This window comes from Malus sylvestris, chromosome 2 (assembly GCF_916048215.2).
Source record: "Malus sylvestris chromosome 2, drMalSylv7.2, whole genome shotgun sequence".
NCBI classification, from domain to species: domain Eukaryota; kingdom Viridiplantae; phylum Streptophyta; class Magnoliopsida; order Rosales; family Rosaceae; genus Malus; species Malus sylvestris.
In genome coordinates this window covers 13855784-13871222 of record NC_062261.1, presented here as the reverse complement: position 1 = coordinate 13871222, position 15439 = coordinate 13855784, and the positions used below count along the sequence as shown (strand labels likewise).

Below are 15439 nucleotides of genomic sequence, written 5' to 3'. Positions count from 1 at the left end.
TCGCCTAACACTGTGCCCTAGCGCCACAATCCTCGACCCCAGCTGCACAAGCTGCCCTTGGCTCAAGCCAAGCCAAGCCAAGCTGCCCAAGCAGTGGTCCATGCCACGACATCTCCTCAGCTCATGTCGAGCCAGCTCCTGGCCCCTGCCAGCCGACGTGCCGCACCACCCCGACGGCTACCTCGCAATAGCACTATCCAAGAATAAGGCAAGAAAAATTAAATTTTTCTTACATTGGTGCGGCACGAAGAAGACGAAGAAAGCAACGAAAGACGGTCCTTTGCACGGGCAAGATGTAGAAGATTGCTAGAGGAGGGGGAACAAATATCCTCTAAGCTATCTCTCTCTTGTAGGGTAGAATAAATCGCTCTCCAAAGTTGATTTAATAACCCACTTAAGGTGGACTTAAATAGGCTTTGAGAGAAATTTATTTCCCTTTCCTAGAAGGATCTAATTTCCTATTAAAGAGAGAATCTACATCAAAATAGGAAGCAGTCCTAAGTTTCCTAAAGCAAGAAAATCTCTACACCTGCCGCCCTTTTCTGCGAGCAACCCAACAGGTGTGGGGGCATTTGTGGAGCCAAAAATATTCACAAGGCGACACGTGAGTTTTTTGGACAAAAAGGACAAAAATACCCTCGAGGCATACCGGGTCTCCTACACTCGAGCAATGGAGAATCATCCATCAACCAAGTCAGAAGTACCCAAAATGGGTAACAATTCAAAACCTATTTCATATATGTTTTTACCTCATTTTTTCCTTATTCAATTAGCCATTTATTTCAAACATTCCATAACATCCTCAACCAATTAATATAATCAATATATTAAAGGCTAATTACATCACCAAATCACCCCAAAATCACACCAAGGGCCGGCCATTCCCATCCAAAAAGAGCCTATCATATTCTCTACCTTTTCCACCATTTTCCCTTTTTAATTACACTAATTAGCTAGCCAATTAAACCCATAACCATCAAAACATTCCTTTATGTTTAAATTAGCCAATTAATCATAATAAATTGGCTAATTAAACCTAAATTAAACCTAAAAACCCTAGCCACCTCCTAACTCTATAAATAGGCACCTATTCTCACCAAAAAATCATTTTCCAACACTTTGGCAAAAATCCCAAAATTCTCTAAACACTCTTTCTCTCTAAATTCTAACTTTGGCATCGGAGGTTCTTCGGCCAAAGCCCCCCCCATTCATCGTGGGCGCGTGAGGCTCTTGGCCTTAACCTAAGGTGTTAATTGTTTTGTAGGTGCAAAATCGTCCAAGATCGAGAAGGAAGAAATTTGCATCCACAGTTATCATTGTGGACGTAGTGACCTTGTTGTCATGTTCTACTTTCAAGTTTCTTGCTTAAACATCATTTATTTTTATTTGTATTTTTGGGTGTTTTCGACACTTTTGTGTGAGTTTCTGGTGAACCCAATTGGGGTTTCTTGCTATTACAGTACTCAGTGGACGAATCTGTGACCGATAAGTTGAAGAAAATATGCTCCGCTTAGCGTGTCTGTCAAGTGTTCAACGTAATGCCCGAAAAATCACAAAGATATCCAGGCTGCAAAATGTGACTAAAGTTATAATAATGGAAAAACTTGAATAAACTAAGTCATCATATGTGCCAATATATGTGGAATACTTTGTAAAGTTTTCAGGAAAACCTAATGCCAACATTGATGAAGGGAAGAAATAGAGATTTGTTCAGAGTTCAAATTGATTTTGTATTTAAAATGTAAGAGAGAAAGGAACGCGTATGCATAGCCTTAGTGGTTGAAAGGATATGCAACACAACAGAACATCCACCATTGAAAAGGTGAGGCCCTTGAGGGCTTCGACGGTGCCCTCTTCTCCATTAGGCATGAATTTGCCACAACCATCCGTAGCAGTCCCTCCTATGGCTATTGCATGGTTCTTAAGGCACTCCTTGTAGTAAGCTTTCATAAACAGTGTCGTCAGTTTAATAAACAGTGTCATAAGTTTTCATAAACAATGTCTTAAGTTTCATAAATAGTGTAGTAAGTTTCATAAACATTGTACCGTGAGTCCGCGCGTTAGATTTTTTGTCCTTTTTATTAAAATTATGTCTTTTTCATTAAAATTTAAGTTCTTTTGTCCTTTTTATTAAAATTTAAGGGGTTTTCATTAAAATTTAAGTCTTTTTAATTAAATAAAGTTATAGTATGATTTTTTATTGAAATAAACTTAGCCCAATCCTTTTTCATGAAAGTTCCCATATTTATATTTATGGCTAAATTTTTAATCATATATTTTCATTTTTAGTTTGTACCCTTTTTAATTTGCAATCCTTTTTTTAATTTGTACCAATTTTATTTTTAGTTTTAATATGTACCCATATATTAATTTCTTTTTGTGCTCATATTTTTTAAACTTTTATTTGTATTTGTACCCATATTTTTTAATTTATTTTTACCCATTTTTAATTTTTCTAAATGTACCCATGCTAATTATATGTATTTATTTTATGTTTTAAAATATATCAATAGTTATTTTTTAAAATATGTTAATAATTATGTGGGCACATTATTTTTTTGCTATAATTTTGTGAAGAACAATATTATTCTATTATTGATTTTTAAGTATTTAATATATTTTAAAAATATTATTTGAATTTTTTTAAATTTCATAATTTGTGGGACATTAAATGCATAAATGTATGAGTTAAATCTCTTAAAAGATGTTAAGGACCCCAATCAAAATATTTAAACAAATAAGGTTTCAATCTAACGATTAGGCTGATTAGGGACCGGAACTAAAATGACCCATAATGTTTTATTTTTACTTTAAATACAGATTGACTACAATACTTATATATATTTAACACATTTTTGACCATCAGATACATTAATATGAATATATTTATCTACAATACCATTTAACGTCAAGATAATGATTGTATTAAATACATGTAAGTATTGTAGCTTGAATATCTTCGTCGTTGTTGGCGGAGACGATGGCGGCGGCTAGGGAAATCGAAGGGGATGCTTTGCTAGTACTGGCTACGCTGCGAAAGAACAGTGTGGATGACACTTCTCCATTTGGGCATATAAATGGCCTCGATGAAAGACCTCATTTAGTAAACGAGAGATGACAGGGTAGCACACAGAATGGCACGACTGAGTTTGAGTTCGGATAATCTTGTAATATGGTTAAAGGAACCCTTTGATGTAATCCTAGACTTTCAATCGAGTTTGGTGCGGGATGTTCTTTTTTCCTTCGACCGTGTTGAAATTTTTGACAAAGTTTTTATCGAAGCGCATTGTATACATCATATCCTCAATGATGTACGTATTCTTTCCGTTAGTAATGAATATCGTACGATCCGATTTATAAATCAAGAATCTTCTTACAAATAAGTTACATATCATGCAACAAATAATTACATATTTCTTTTCTGTATATCGGAATGGATTCTACGCATGTTAGACCCACCATGGGTGACGTGTACTATATCCAAAATGACAAGATCCCTTATATTAAAAGCCAAATCTGAAGAAAAGACAAGATGATAAAAATCCCTTCCCTTCATAAACCAAAGAAAATACGGTGACCATTATTTATTTAATAAAATATTTAAGTGAGATTATCTGACTTAATCGAGTTATCTATACTTCTTATTGAATGTTTGGGTTCACTTTTCTTAGGCCTTCCACATTAAGTCGAAAAAAAAAAGTGTGATACCAATATATTAAATTTATATAAGAATCCCACATTTTTATAATAGGTTGAAAAATTTGAATGTGATACTAATTTATTAAACTCAAGAGTTTAATATGTTAGACTCATGAGTTTAATATATCAAACTCATGGCTGTGATACCAATATATTGGACTCACACTAGTATAGTGTGTTATAAAAATTAAGCTTATGATGCTTGATACTTATATATAGGTATCACATTCACCTAAACCGGTATGAAAGACCTACGTGAATAATACTATAGCAATCACATTTTGGTAATCTTTGGGTTGCCAAACAAATACAATGATTAATCGAAACAAATAAATCCATCATAAGCAGGGGTGAAAAAAAGCTGGGCTCTTTGTTTGATAACTCAATCCAAACAAATACAATGATTACACGGTTGACATGCATCTGCTAAATAAAGAGTTGAGTGAGCGGTTAAACTCCAACTGTCAAATGGCAATGTATGGAAAAATATCGCCTCTCAAGTAAGCCAAACGATTGACGTCAAAGAAAAGGACCACCTATCCAGCAAAAAGCGAGGTCTTTCAGCCAAGTACTTCACAAAAAGAGTGGAAGGCGATAAAGACACTTAGACAACATTTTCGGGTCTTTTTTTTTTTTACTGTAAAAGTGGCTCGGAAGAAGAATCACGCCTCCAGTCGATTCTGCTTCATGTCTAACTACATAAGTCACAAGGCATGTCCTTCTTCAAGCCCAAGTCATCTAGTCAAATTATAAAGCATTCGAATTGACAACATGTGAGTGGCCCATAAACTCATTCTCTTGTAGCTGAAGAAATGAGGCACCTGCTGCCTGTTACGCTATTTTATCCCTCCAACTACAACGTAGAAGTCAACCAGCTACGACGCCCTCCAGCGGACCCCCCTTTAGATATCTATATATTAAGTGGCACACCTCGCTATACTATATTAATGAAGTGGGGGAGAACATACATACTTTTTAAAAAAGGTAAAGCCAACAGACATATAAAAACAGGTGCTATTGCGGCTACACCTCCCGATTTGTCAGGTATACTACGAAGAATGGCATGGATTTGTAGGAAATACCATTCCGACACAATATGAGAAGGGGTGGGCATCGGATTAACAGGTATATAATTGTCGGGAAGCCCCAAAACATTAGGAGCATAAAAAATCCAAATGGAATGATAAAAAAAAAAATACCCATTTGGAAGATCTGCCATAATCTCTTCTTTCACCCAACTGCATTGTCCGGCTGAAGACTGAAGTGAAGACCTGGCTTTAAGCCTCTCATCTTTGATCCTTTATTAATATCGACTTCATTCTGTAAGGCTGTTAGAAGCCGAGAGAAGGTGAAAGAACGGATAGTAAAGCCCCTTACTTAAATGGAGAAAAATGCATGCCCCTATCCGACGGATCAACCGTTACGTCCCCTGGATAAAACGTATACCCCTTGAACAAGGTTTGAAGTTTGAACCAACCTGGATCTAATGATGCTTGGTTTATGGGATGAGACTTTCATATTCTCGCTGAAACTCATGAAAAGCTTGGAGGTCGGCCCCCTGATAATAATGCGATGCTGGAATTTCAGGAGATGATTCACGCCCTTTTACGTAATTGGGCATGCTTTATTTTGGATATAAAGGCAGCAAATACACGTGGTGTAATAACCAATCTGGGAATAACTGTATTTGGGCCCGTCTTGATAGAGCAGTGGTAAACATGAGCTGGATCAAGCGATTCACCAAGACTTTCGTTAAGCATTTGCTCAGAACTTGCCCCAACCTTCTATAAGGCCACTCCCCTCTACTCATCTCCATGGTGGAGTAGCCAGTTGTCACGCAGCTGGAAGAAGCAAGAGGTAATGAAATTAGTGAACACATCCGTTGTCTGATTGATTGTCTGTCTACACGTAAAGGACCTTAAGATCACCACGAGCAACTTTCTCCCGAACAAAGTGATAATCAAATTCGACATCTTTCGTTCAGGCATGGAAGACTGGGTGAACAGCCCTACTCCTGGAGTAAAGGATGACATTGATATTGTCACAGTATAGAAGTGAATGGAGAGAGAAACGAAGACCCAGATCAGTACGATAGGTTAATTCTAATGCGGATATCGGCCTTATTTCAGCGGATCTGTGCAAATAATCGATTATAGTAAGGGTTTTCTAAGATTATAATATAAAGGTCTCATCGGTCCTTATTTTTATTTAATAGTTCGATTCCCGGCCCCGGTCATCTTTCTTCTAGCTTTTTGTTCTGTCTGGCGATTCCTTTAAATAAATATGTTCTACGTAATCGAATGAATCGATGCCGCCCATGCCAATGATAGAGTACGACATATGAGCTCAGACCCTTATGTGAACTTACCTGCCCTAGCCTTCACGCACGTGCCGATGTCCGCCCCGCTTTTCTATTTTCTTTCTGGCATATTTTACTAATTCCTTATTTTAAGTAAGGTAGCATTCAGCTTTTACAGGATACGTACTACCTTGGGGTCATATGAGCTTTTGGGGAGCTACAGTAATTACAAGCTTAGCTAGCGCCATACCTGTAGTAGGGGATACCATAGTTACTTGGCTTTGGGGCGGTTTCTCCGTGGACAATGCCACCTTAAATCATTTTTTTAAAACCAAGGTGGTAACAGTTATGTTCTCTCAAAATGCGAAATTTTGAACTTCCGTTTAAAAGGGCATTTTGAATAGCCAGAATATCGACTTCTGTGATGGGAAAGTCGCTTTGTTGTTTTTGATAAAAAGCATAAATCTTATTTTTTTAATGAGATGTTGAATCGAACAAGGGTTTCCTTTATGTTTTCCCAGTAGTTCGCTTTCCCCTTTCCGAAAAGGGTTGGGGTGCTAAAAAACCCTTACTCTTCATCGAAGTAAGATTATCTTCCTTCTTATTCTCATTTTCTTTCAGCTTGTCCTCCACTCCTCTTATATATTATTTTTTGTACTATTATTTCTATAAAAATATCAATATATGATGTTGACATAATTTAACCATAACCGTTCAAGTAGGAGAAAAAGAAAAAAAAAATTAGGAGGGTTGAGAATTTTCCTCCTCATCATAAATTCAAAGAAAGAAATGGTGCCACTCTGTCAGTGGCAAACAGCAAACTAGCTCGGCCACCAATGGCACAATCTCAGGAAGCACGTGCTCATGTGATCTCTTCCAGTATATACAAGTAACAATGAATAATAACATAAATACGGCGCTAGGGTTTTGCATGAGACGTACACTTAATAGGAGCATTCACAGATTGCCGCAGTAGTAAAAAGTAATCATACATATGCATTTGGTCCGCGTTATATTCTCACTTATTCTTTTTTTTTTCTTTAACAACTAATAATTTAACTCATTAACATTATAATTAATATAAAAAAAATAGAAACACCCCAATTTTTCATGTAAACAATATAATGTTCTTTGTCCTCCTTCCTCTAATTAGTTCACCAGTCTCTGTAATTACCAAAAATAATCAAATTAATTTCTCCATCACTTGGAGGGGTGCCCGAATTAGCAAATCCTCTTATTCCCATCCATTCTGTTAATTTGAATAATATTATTTATGAATACTTTTTAAGGAAAAATAATGAAAATAGTTTGAAAATTTTGAGTTTTAAATATAAAGATAAAATAAAGAATAAAGTAAATAATATCAGGATTAACTTTTTAATGTAAAAATATAATTTTTCTTTTTGTTAAAATAAATAATATCGAGAATTTTTCGTTAAACCTCTTCATTTTTATAGAATGCAACTATGCATGCCAACCCTGATCACGTGGTCCCTTTGACCTGTCGATATCGCCAGCTCATTCACTTCGTCTGCTCTTTGCCCTGACGCTGTACTAAGTTTGGCCGCTCATTCATTGTCCTCCCTCCTTCCATTCTGATTTCTGAGGCTCATCTTTCTTGGCCCCAGTTTTCATCACCTTTTTCTGTGATTCATTTTTTTAATTTTTTTTTTCTGGTTCTGAGGGTTTAGGGTTTTCACATTTTTGCTATCTCAGCAAAACCTGCATCCATGCTTTTGCATTATCAATGCTGCATACCCTTCTTGTGAAATCCCTGATCCTGCCAGCCTTTGCTTCCAAGATCATCACATCCAAGAAAAAAAAATATATGTTATTTGATTAATTAGAAAAATTATTTAACAATGACTCATAAAATTATCCTACACCAGACTGCAGCATATCCCTAATTACCCTCTTTTTTTTTTCTTTTTTTTTTGTCGAAACTGTTTAAAATCTTCTACTCTTAAAAAATTTGATCACTTTCTGAGAACCTGTACTATTTGTACCTATACTGTTGTTCATTTGTAAATTAGATTTTCATTGTTTAACCCAAAGGACAATTGCTTAGAATCTTCATGAGATACAATATTAACATACATTATATATACACGAACAGTTTCGATTATAAATTTATAAGATTACATCGTACAAAGTGATTGGGGTCGTATTAAATTATCAACTGAGTCTTCGTAAAACTAGGGTTTGATATATGATTGGTTAGCGAGTTTTTGTTTTTTTTTTTTTAACCCAAGTCCAAAGTACTGGAATAAAAAAGAGTAAAGTGTGCTTCTTGGCAACTTCACCCACATCCAAGGAAAGCAGTGAAAACATTGGAGACTGCGTCCTCCTTCAAGATCTAATAGGTCACCGTTCAATTTATCATGTCATGACAAAACCCATCACATCAGGCATGCATGCATAAAAATATGTACAAAAAAATTAAAAAAATCACCATATCAGATATAAATACACGCATATGCATGTTGGGTTTTGACTTGTATTTACAAGGGGTTGTTTTGAAATCTGATGGCAGCCTGCTTAGAGATGTACAACTCATCAGAGCATAAGTATAAGTTTGCTCCTCCTCTTCCTCCTCCGATGAGCCCAAGAATCTCCTTCTCCAATGACTTTGCAGATGCCATCCACCACGAAATCCGGAGGGAGGTGGCGGCTGCTCCGCCTGCTGTCTCCTCAGATTTTGAGTTCTCTGTTTCCAACTACTCCATGATTAGCGCTGATGAGCTCTTCTCCAAGGGCAGGCTGCTGCCCTTCAAGGACGGCTGCAGCAGCCAGACGCGGAGGAGCACCACCACTCTCAGAGAAGAGCTGCTCCATGGGGAGGATCACGATGATGATGTCTCGTCATCCAGGCCGCCGAAGGGTGCAAGGTGGAAGGGGCTCCTCGGTAGGAAGAGTAGGTCCCACATTGTGTGCAAGAAAGCTGAGAAGAGTGACGGAGATGGCAGAAGGTCTGGACTTGCGGTGGTTCATGAGGAAGCTCAGCATCATGTTAATATTAAGACATCGCAGGTGAGAGAGAATTAAACTTTTCATTACACCCATTTTGTCCTTTTTAATTTTGAGTTTTATATAACAGGTGTGGGTTAGCTCAGTTGGCCGAAAACATAATGGTTTAGCTAGGTCAGCTAGCTACCTCTTTGCCTCTGAATTCGAATCTGCTCTCCTTTAATTCTAGTAATTTAGAATATCACTTTGTCGTAGAAAAAAAATTTAAGCTTTATATGACATGGTGGTGGTGTTATTTTTTGTTGCAGGAGGTGTTGGACGAAGGAGGGTCAAGTTGGAGAGATGTGGAGATTGGAATATAGAGGGGTATGCTGATGAATTTGTAGAGGTGTGGGGAGTACTTTTTGTCTTTTTTTTTTTTTTTACCTCTTGAAGGCTTAGAGAGAAATTAAGGAGGATGATTATTGTTACTCTTGTATTTTTACAGCTGGTTTTTGGGTTAAATTTAGAGGGGTTGTGGTTTCTGTTAGTGATTGATCGTTTTTAATTAGGTCTCTCTAATTATTTTCTGGTGTATTTTGATTTCAAAGTTTGATCTGTTTAGTTTTTCAGGATTGGAATTTGGTATTTTTGGCTCTTCATTGTACAAAAATGTTTGCGGTTGAAGAACCTTTATGCAAATCAAATGTCAAGCTCTTGTTCCTCGTATTTTTGGGGGTACTCCCACACCTTAATTTCATAGGGAAAATGATTAGTTTTTCATAAAGCACACTTTTTGTATTTCATTTTTGACATATTCAATCCGAATGCAAATTGGGAATGAGAAATTCACTTTCCTAATTATATAAATGGGGCTTAATTACACCGGTGTTATTGAATTTGTACTCATGGTTGATCAATGTGTTAGGCAACAATGTCTAGTTATATATATCAAAAGGGGATTAATTATGACATTGTCCTTAATTTTGTACTCGTGTTTTACTTTATTTCTTCAATTCAGTTTTCAAATTTTATGGTCCTTGCCTTACCTTGGGTCCCACTTTAGCTCATTTGTGTCAAATTTTTCACTAGTTTCGACCATTTTATTACGTCCGAATTAAGAAATAAGACAATTGGATTGACCATAAATTTCAAAAATTAAATTCAATAACCAAAGTAACAGGGTACAAATTCAAGAACTAATTAACCCTGAGAAGGACCTATAACCAAGTTGCATTGTTGTCAATTTCAGTTTCAAAAAAATTAAAACGAAATAGGTATCAACCCGTCTTTAAATTAGACAACAAAGATCAAAGAAAAAAATGAATAGGAGATGGTATAAATGTGACGGATGGTGCAACACAGCAACATGCAGAGTGCTATAAATGTGACAGGGAAAGAGTCTTCTCTGAATCTCTTCCATTAAGTGATTCAGATTTTTAAAATTTAATTCAACGGTTAAAAATAGAAACTCCTTTTAAAAGTTATAATAATTTTAATCGTTTGATCAAATTTTAATGATCCGAATCACTTGATCCGTAAACTTTAGTAGAAGAAATCTGAAAATGATCTCTTTCAATGTGACAGCCCAGCCATGGATATTGAACCTTTATATATAAATTCTCGTATAGAAAGATACATATACTATCGTCAGTCAGAGGAGGAGGCAGAGGCTGGATCCTGGATCTGGAGAGTGTCACGTGCAAAGCACTAAAGGAGTGGCCAACACAATAAACTGGTCAAAACCCCAACAGGGTTACAAGATTCATGGTCAAAATCTCAAAGATCCCACTGCACCACTACTACTGGACACAGACTGGAGCTATTAAAGCATGCACCTAACTCTCATCAAGAGATCGAGTCCGTATGAAACAAATTTACTCTCATCGTGACATCTCAGATTATTAATATCCAGTTTCTCGTATGTAAGATTTTAAATAAGAAAACATACAAGAAATAATAGAATTAGCTGCTAACGTGCGCATGAGCTTTTATTCTTGCGCGTTTGTGAGACCCACAAAGCAGGAGCAGTCAGAATCAACCACGCAGATGGAGACTCATCGTAGTACTCCTCTAAACCCTAATTATGCAAGGTCTATTACTAATGCGGTTGTTTTTTTATCCCAAACCAAGTTAGAAATGCTTATTGTCATCTCTTTCTCCCCTTGAGAAGAAAAACCCAGGTGCAACGGAAGGCTATATAGCTGTGTCTATCATCCTCTTCATTTGATGAATGACATGAGGAGAGAGATAGACACAGACGATATATACTCTGTTGCATCGGCTTTCTCATAATTGACGTTTTGTAATTATAGAATTCTGAGATGAGGATATGTAATTCAAGGCCTCTAATACTGAATTACTGTAATCTTAATCTGTATTAATAGCTGAAAGCTCTCTTAGCCAAAAAAACATCACATAGCTAAAGTTACTAGTTGCTAGTCGTTTCCAGAACCACACAAAGCACAAACAGCCATCTTTTGGGTCACAGATAAACTACAAGCAAGTACATTGAGACATGAAAGCAAAAAGGGAAGAGGATTTTACACTTCACGGTAGCCTATTTACCAAGGAGCAGTAACCTCTTCCTGGAACTTGAGCGTGTTGATTTCAGCTTTTGATCTCAGGCTCTCAATGGCAGCGCCGAATTCATCGCACGCCTCCCTCATTTCCTCCAGCTTCACTTCGATATTTCTTATTCCTATTCCTGCCTGCGACCGCTCAATTCTAGCTTCTTTGTACATTTTTGCCTCCAATGCAGCTCCTGAGTCGTCGGCTAGGTTTGCAAGCCGACATATCCGATCACGTAAAAATCCAACATTCATGCCCAACAACTCAAAGGCCGTTAAATACTTGTCCCAAGACACAAAATCATCTCGATGTGTAGTGACCTTGCAAGCTTTAATGGAATCGGCAATATTTACAGTTTCAGATATAGCTCCTATAATCAAATTAGGATTCATGCCCTTGATAACATTTTCATGAAGAAACGCTTTCTGGCTGCGGCAGAGCTTGTAGTACTTCTTTCGAACATCTTCGGGGAACTCAGAATCTAGAAACAACCCATCTACTAGAATGTGAAAATTCTCATAACTTCGGATGTCCTCAAATTGAAGAGCTGCGGCAGGTGACTTGAGATCTTCTGAAACTTCTGAACCAGCGTCCTCACTATCGTTTTCAGATTGTTCGGCTCGCTGCAAACCAATCTTTTTCTTCTTTGGAACTACTAACTGAGGAGAATGTGCGCGTTTCCTGATGGAGTCATTACAAGGCGTAGTGCTCGTTTCTGCATTATCTTTATCTGAGTGTAACATCCATGAGAAATGGTAGAAACTTCAATGAAAGTACATCTAAATATAGCATGATTTCATAAATATATACATGTCTTATAAATACATGATACTAGGAAGAAATAAACAGAGAGATTAATGAACTTGCCTGAATCCTTTTGTTTTGTATTATTATCCAAATTTAGAAGGCCAAGAGCCCCATCAACTTCAGCCATACCATTTGACCTTATTATGTAAACCTACAAGATGAAAGAAACTACGGTTACACATAGCAAACTTCCACACTGGCCAAAGAACAAAAGCATACAAAATCTTAACCTGTATGAACCCATTTGGGACACTTTCTTGATTATAATCCAACAGAAATGGTAAGTTGATAAAATGGACAAAATTGATGAGGGAATGTTGCACCCACTTCATCAGAATTTCAAAACACCACAAGGCAGAAATTCAAATAAAGCACTAGTGTTGGTCCTATTCAAGGGATAGGTTTGGGTATAAAAGATTCAAAACATTACCTTAAATTTTGTAAGTTCGACTAATTGGAAGACCAGAACATCTCCCTCGAGTAAATTGTGAGAAGCAGCAAACTGTCTCCAACCAGCACTGAGTCCGGTCTTGCATGCAATGTATTTCAACTGATACTGTCTACCACTTTCATCTTCCAAAGTCATTGTAATATCTTTATCTGGTAAGTGTGATTTGCAGAACAGCGAAGGAAGCCCCTATTACACAGAATACATAAACAAAATATAGAGGGGAAAAGACAAGGGCTTTAACATGTATATACAACTTCTGTTATAGATAATGTTCTCGCTTTCATCTACCGTAGCAGACCTACCATCCAAAAACAACTGGCCACGTGTGATCTGACCAGTGATTTCACGAAGCTAGGGAATTGACGTTCTAGTTTTGATCGAACTTCCTGTGCTCGAATGACAGCAGATGACTTTGCTTGACCTCGTGAGGGTGATCCATCAACTGGAAACTCATACTGTGTATTGCTTTAAAAAAAATTCAGAAGGACAGCATTGTCATGAAGCAAATATGAAGCAAGTATAAAATTACAAACAAAAAGCAGATAAAATATGCCAAAACTGTACAAGATGTTTCACTGACCTAATGGCTGGGGACTTCCCTGCATGACTCAACATCTGCGGTTCAATAATGTGTTAAAACCTTTCATAATTTCCATAATCCCCATTCATAAGGAACAATGCCATTTCATCCATACAACAATTTTGTTCACAGAACAAAGGAGCTTACAAGTCGAACCAGTCAAACACAATCACAACAAGAAGAAACATATAAACTAAATGCATTGCACCATAACAACAGTGGCTTCTCACCCACTACTCCTATCAACTTTCTGATCAATCAAAGCCACTATATGCTTGTGTGGAAACTACATTGTATCGAAAACAGGTAAAGTACGGAAGAAAAAAAACAATTTTTCAATGTTCATGTGTAATTTAAAGCCGACCAATTATACCAAATCACAAGAACTGATCCACAAATTTCGTGTACAGAGGTATCAAAATTAAGAAACCAAAGGTTTAATTTAATTTAGGTTTAAAAGAAATAAAGAGGGGGGAGTCATACCTTTGTAATTTGGGTATTGGAAAGCTCCTTCATAGGCATGGAATGCTCCACTTCCTTCTCGTTCGGCTTGCCTGGCTTCTTCACCTTAGCCTATTCCACAATGCACCATAAACCCACATCAATTTCAATGAAAAAACAGAGAGAGAGAGAGAGAGAGAGAGAGAGAGAGAGAGAGGAAAGAGGGAGGGAAATGGCAGACCGTGGGGAGAGAAGAAGGTTTAGGGTTGGCGGCGGGCTTGGGGCGGAGCCTGGGTTTGGACGGCGGCGTTTGGGGCTTCCCGTCAACCTTCCGAGCCATGGTAAAACAATGCCCGGAGGTGTTTGTGTTTATGCCTGAATCATTTTCTGGTTCCAACAAACCCAAACCAGCCAGATACCATGAGGCTGCCTTCCTGCCTCCTCCCCTCCTCCTTTCCTTTTCCTTCCCCTTTTAAAAAAAATATTTTTTTTTATTTTTCTAAATAAATCTTTTGGTATTTTCATTTTCGTTGTGAAATGTTTGTGTAATTTAACGCTTTCTTCCGTTTATTATACCAAAAACATTAACCAAAAACTGAAAAATTGGAGCGGGCCGTAACCGACACGTGTTTTCTTTGATTTTCGTTGCGCGCGGTTGCTGTTTAGATAAGTCTCCTTTCTTTCCCTCTTTTTTGTTTTGGTAGCAAACTAAAGCGGGCGAGCGCATGATATGACCATCTGTTTGTGTTGAAAAATCTTGTGGGGTTTTTTGAATTTGGGCATGTTGTAATTTGTAAATATTGTGAATATCATTCAATCTTATTTGTGCTATACAACTTTTTTAGAATTAAATTAAGAAATTAGGCGAGTAAAACTACATATCAAAATTTGATCATTCATTTGTATTCTTTTCTTTCAGGTATATTTACCTTCACATGTTCATAACTACAGAAGAGAACGAAGCTCCTATAAAAAAAAGAAAAAAGGCCCTTCGTGTAACATCCCACATCGCACCAGGTGAGTGGATCTTGTAAGCCTTATATGTATATTTTCATCCATACCTAGCACAAGGCTTTTTGAGAACTCACTGGCTTCATGTTCCATCGGAACTCCAAAGTTAAGCGAGTTCGGGCGAGAGCATTCCCAGGATGGGTGATCCACTAGGAAGTTCTCGTGTGAATTCCCATAAACAAAACCGTGAGGGCGTGGTCGAAGCTCAAAGCGGACAATATCGTGCTACGGCGTAGTCGAGCCCGAGATGTGGTGGGGGCCGGGGCCAAGATGTAACAATTTGGTATCAGAGCAAATTTCTGGCCAAAAGTGTGCCGACGAGGACGTCGGGACCCTAAGGGGGGTGGATTGTAACATCACACATCGCCCAGGGGAGTGGATCATGTAAGCCTTATATGTATATTATCATCCCTACCTAGCACGAAGTCTTTTGGGAACTCACTAGCTTCAGGTTCCATCGGAACTCCGAAGTTAAGTAAGTTCGGGTGAGAGCATTCCCAGGATGGGTAACCCACTAGGAAGTTCTCGTGTGAATTCTCATAAACAAAACTGTGAGGGCGTGGTCGGGGCTCAAAGCGGACAATATCGTGCTACGGCAGAGTCGAGCTCAAGATGTGGTGGGGCCCGAGCTAGG

At 37.6% G+C, this 15439-nt stretch overlaps 2 protein-coding genes across 3 annotated transcripts; one reads left to right on the top strand and one right to left on the bottom strand.

Annotated features, from left to right (window-relative positions):
* Window positions 1–8374: 8374 nt before the first annotated feature.
* On the top strand, window positions 8375–9673 carry LOC126613882 (uncharacterized). Of its 2 annotated transcripts, XM_050281500.1 has the most exons (3): window positions 8375–9028; window positions 9096–9139; window positions 9274–9673. In XM_050281500.1, exons 1-3 carry the CDS (start codon window positions 8525–8527, stop codon window positions 9338–9340), a joined length of 615 nt encoding a protein of 204 aa, XP_050137457.1. In that variant the 5' UTR covers window positions 8375–8524; the 3' UTR covers window positions 9341–9673. The 2 variants fall into 2 exon arrangements, with proteins under 2 accessions (XP_050137457.1, XP_050137458.1); XM_050281501.1 differs by lacking the exon at window positions 9096–9139 and having other exon boundaries at window positions 8403–9028.
* Window positions 9674–11303: 1630 nt separating this feature from the next.
* On the bottom strand, window positions 11304–14306 carry LOC126613879 (B3 domain-containing protein Os01g0234100-like). Its single transcript, XM_050281498.1, has 7 exons — window positions 14036–14306; window positions 13837–13926; window positions 13354–13388; window positions 13076–13238; window positions 12753–12959; window positions 12383–12473; window positions 11304–12245 (listed from the first exon to the last, which is right to left on the bottom strand). The coding sequence occupies exons 1-7, from the start codon at window positions 14132–14134 to the stop codon at window positions 11509–11511; spliced, it is 1422 nt and encodes a 473-aa protein (XP_050137455.1). The 5' UTR covers window positions 14135–14306; the 3' UTR covers window positions 11304–11508.
* Between the last annotated feature and the right edge of the window lie 1133 nt (window positions 14307–15439).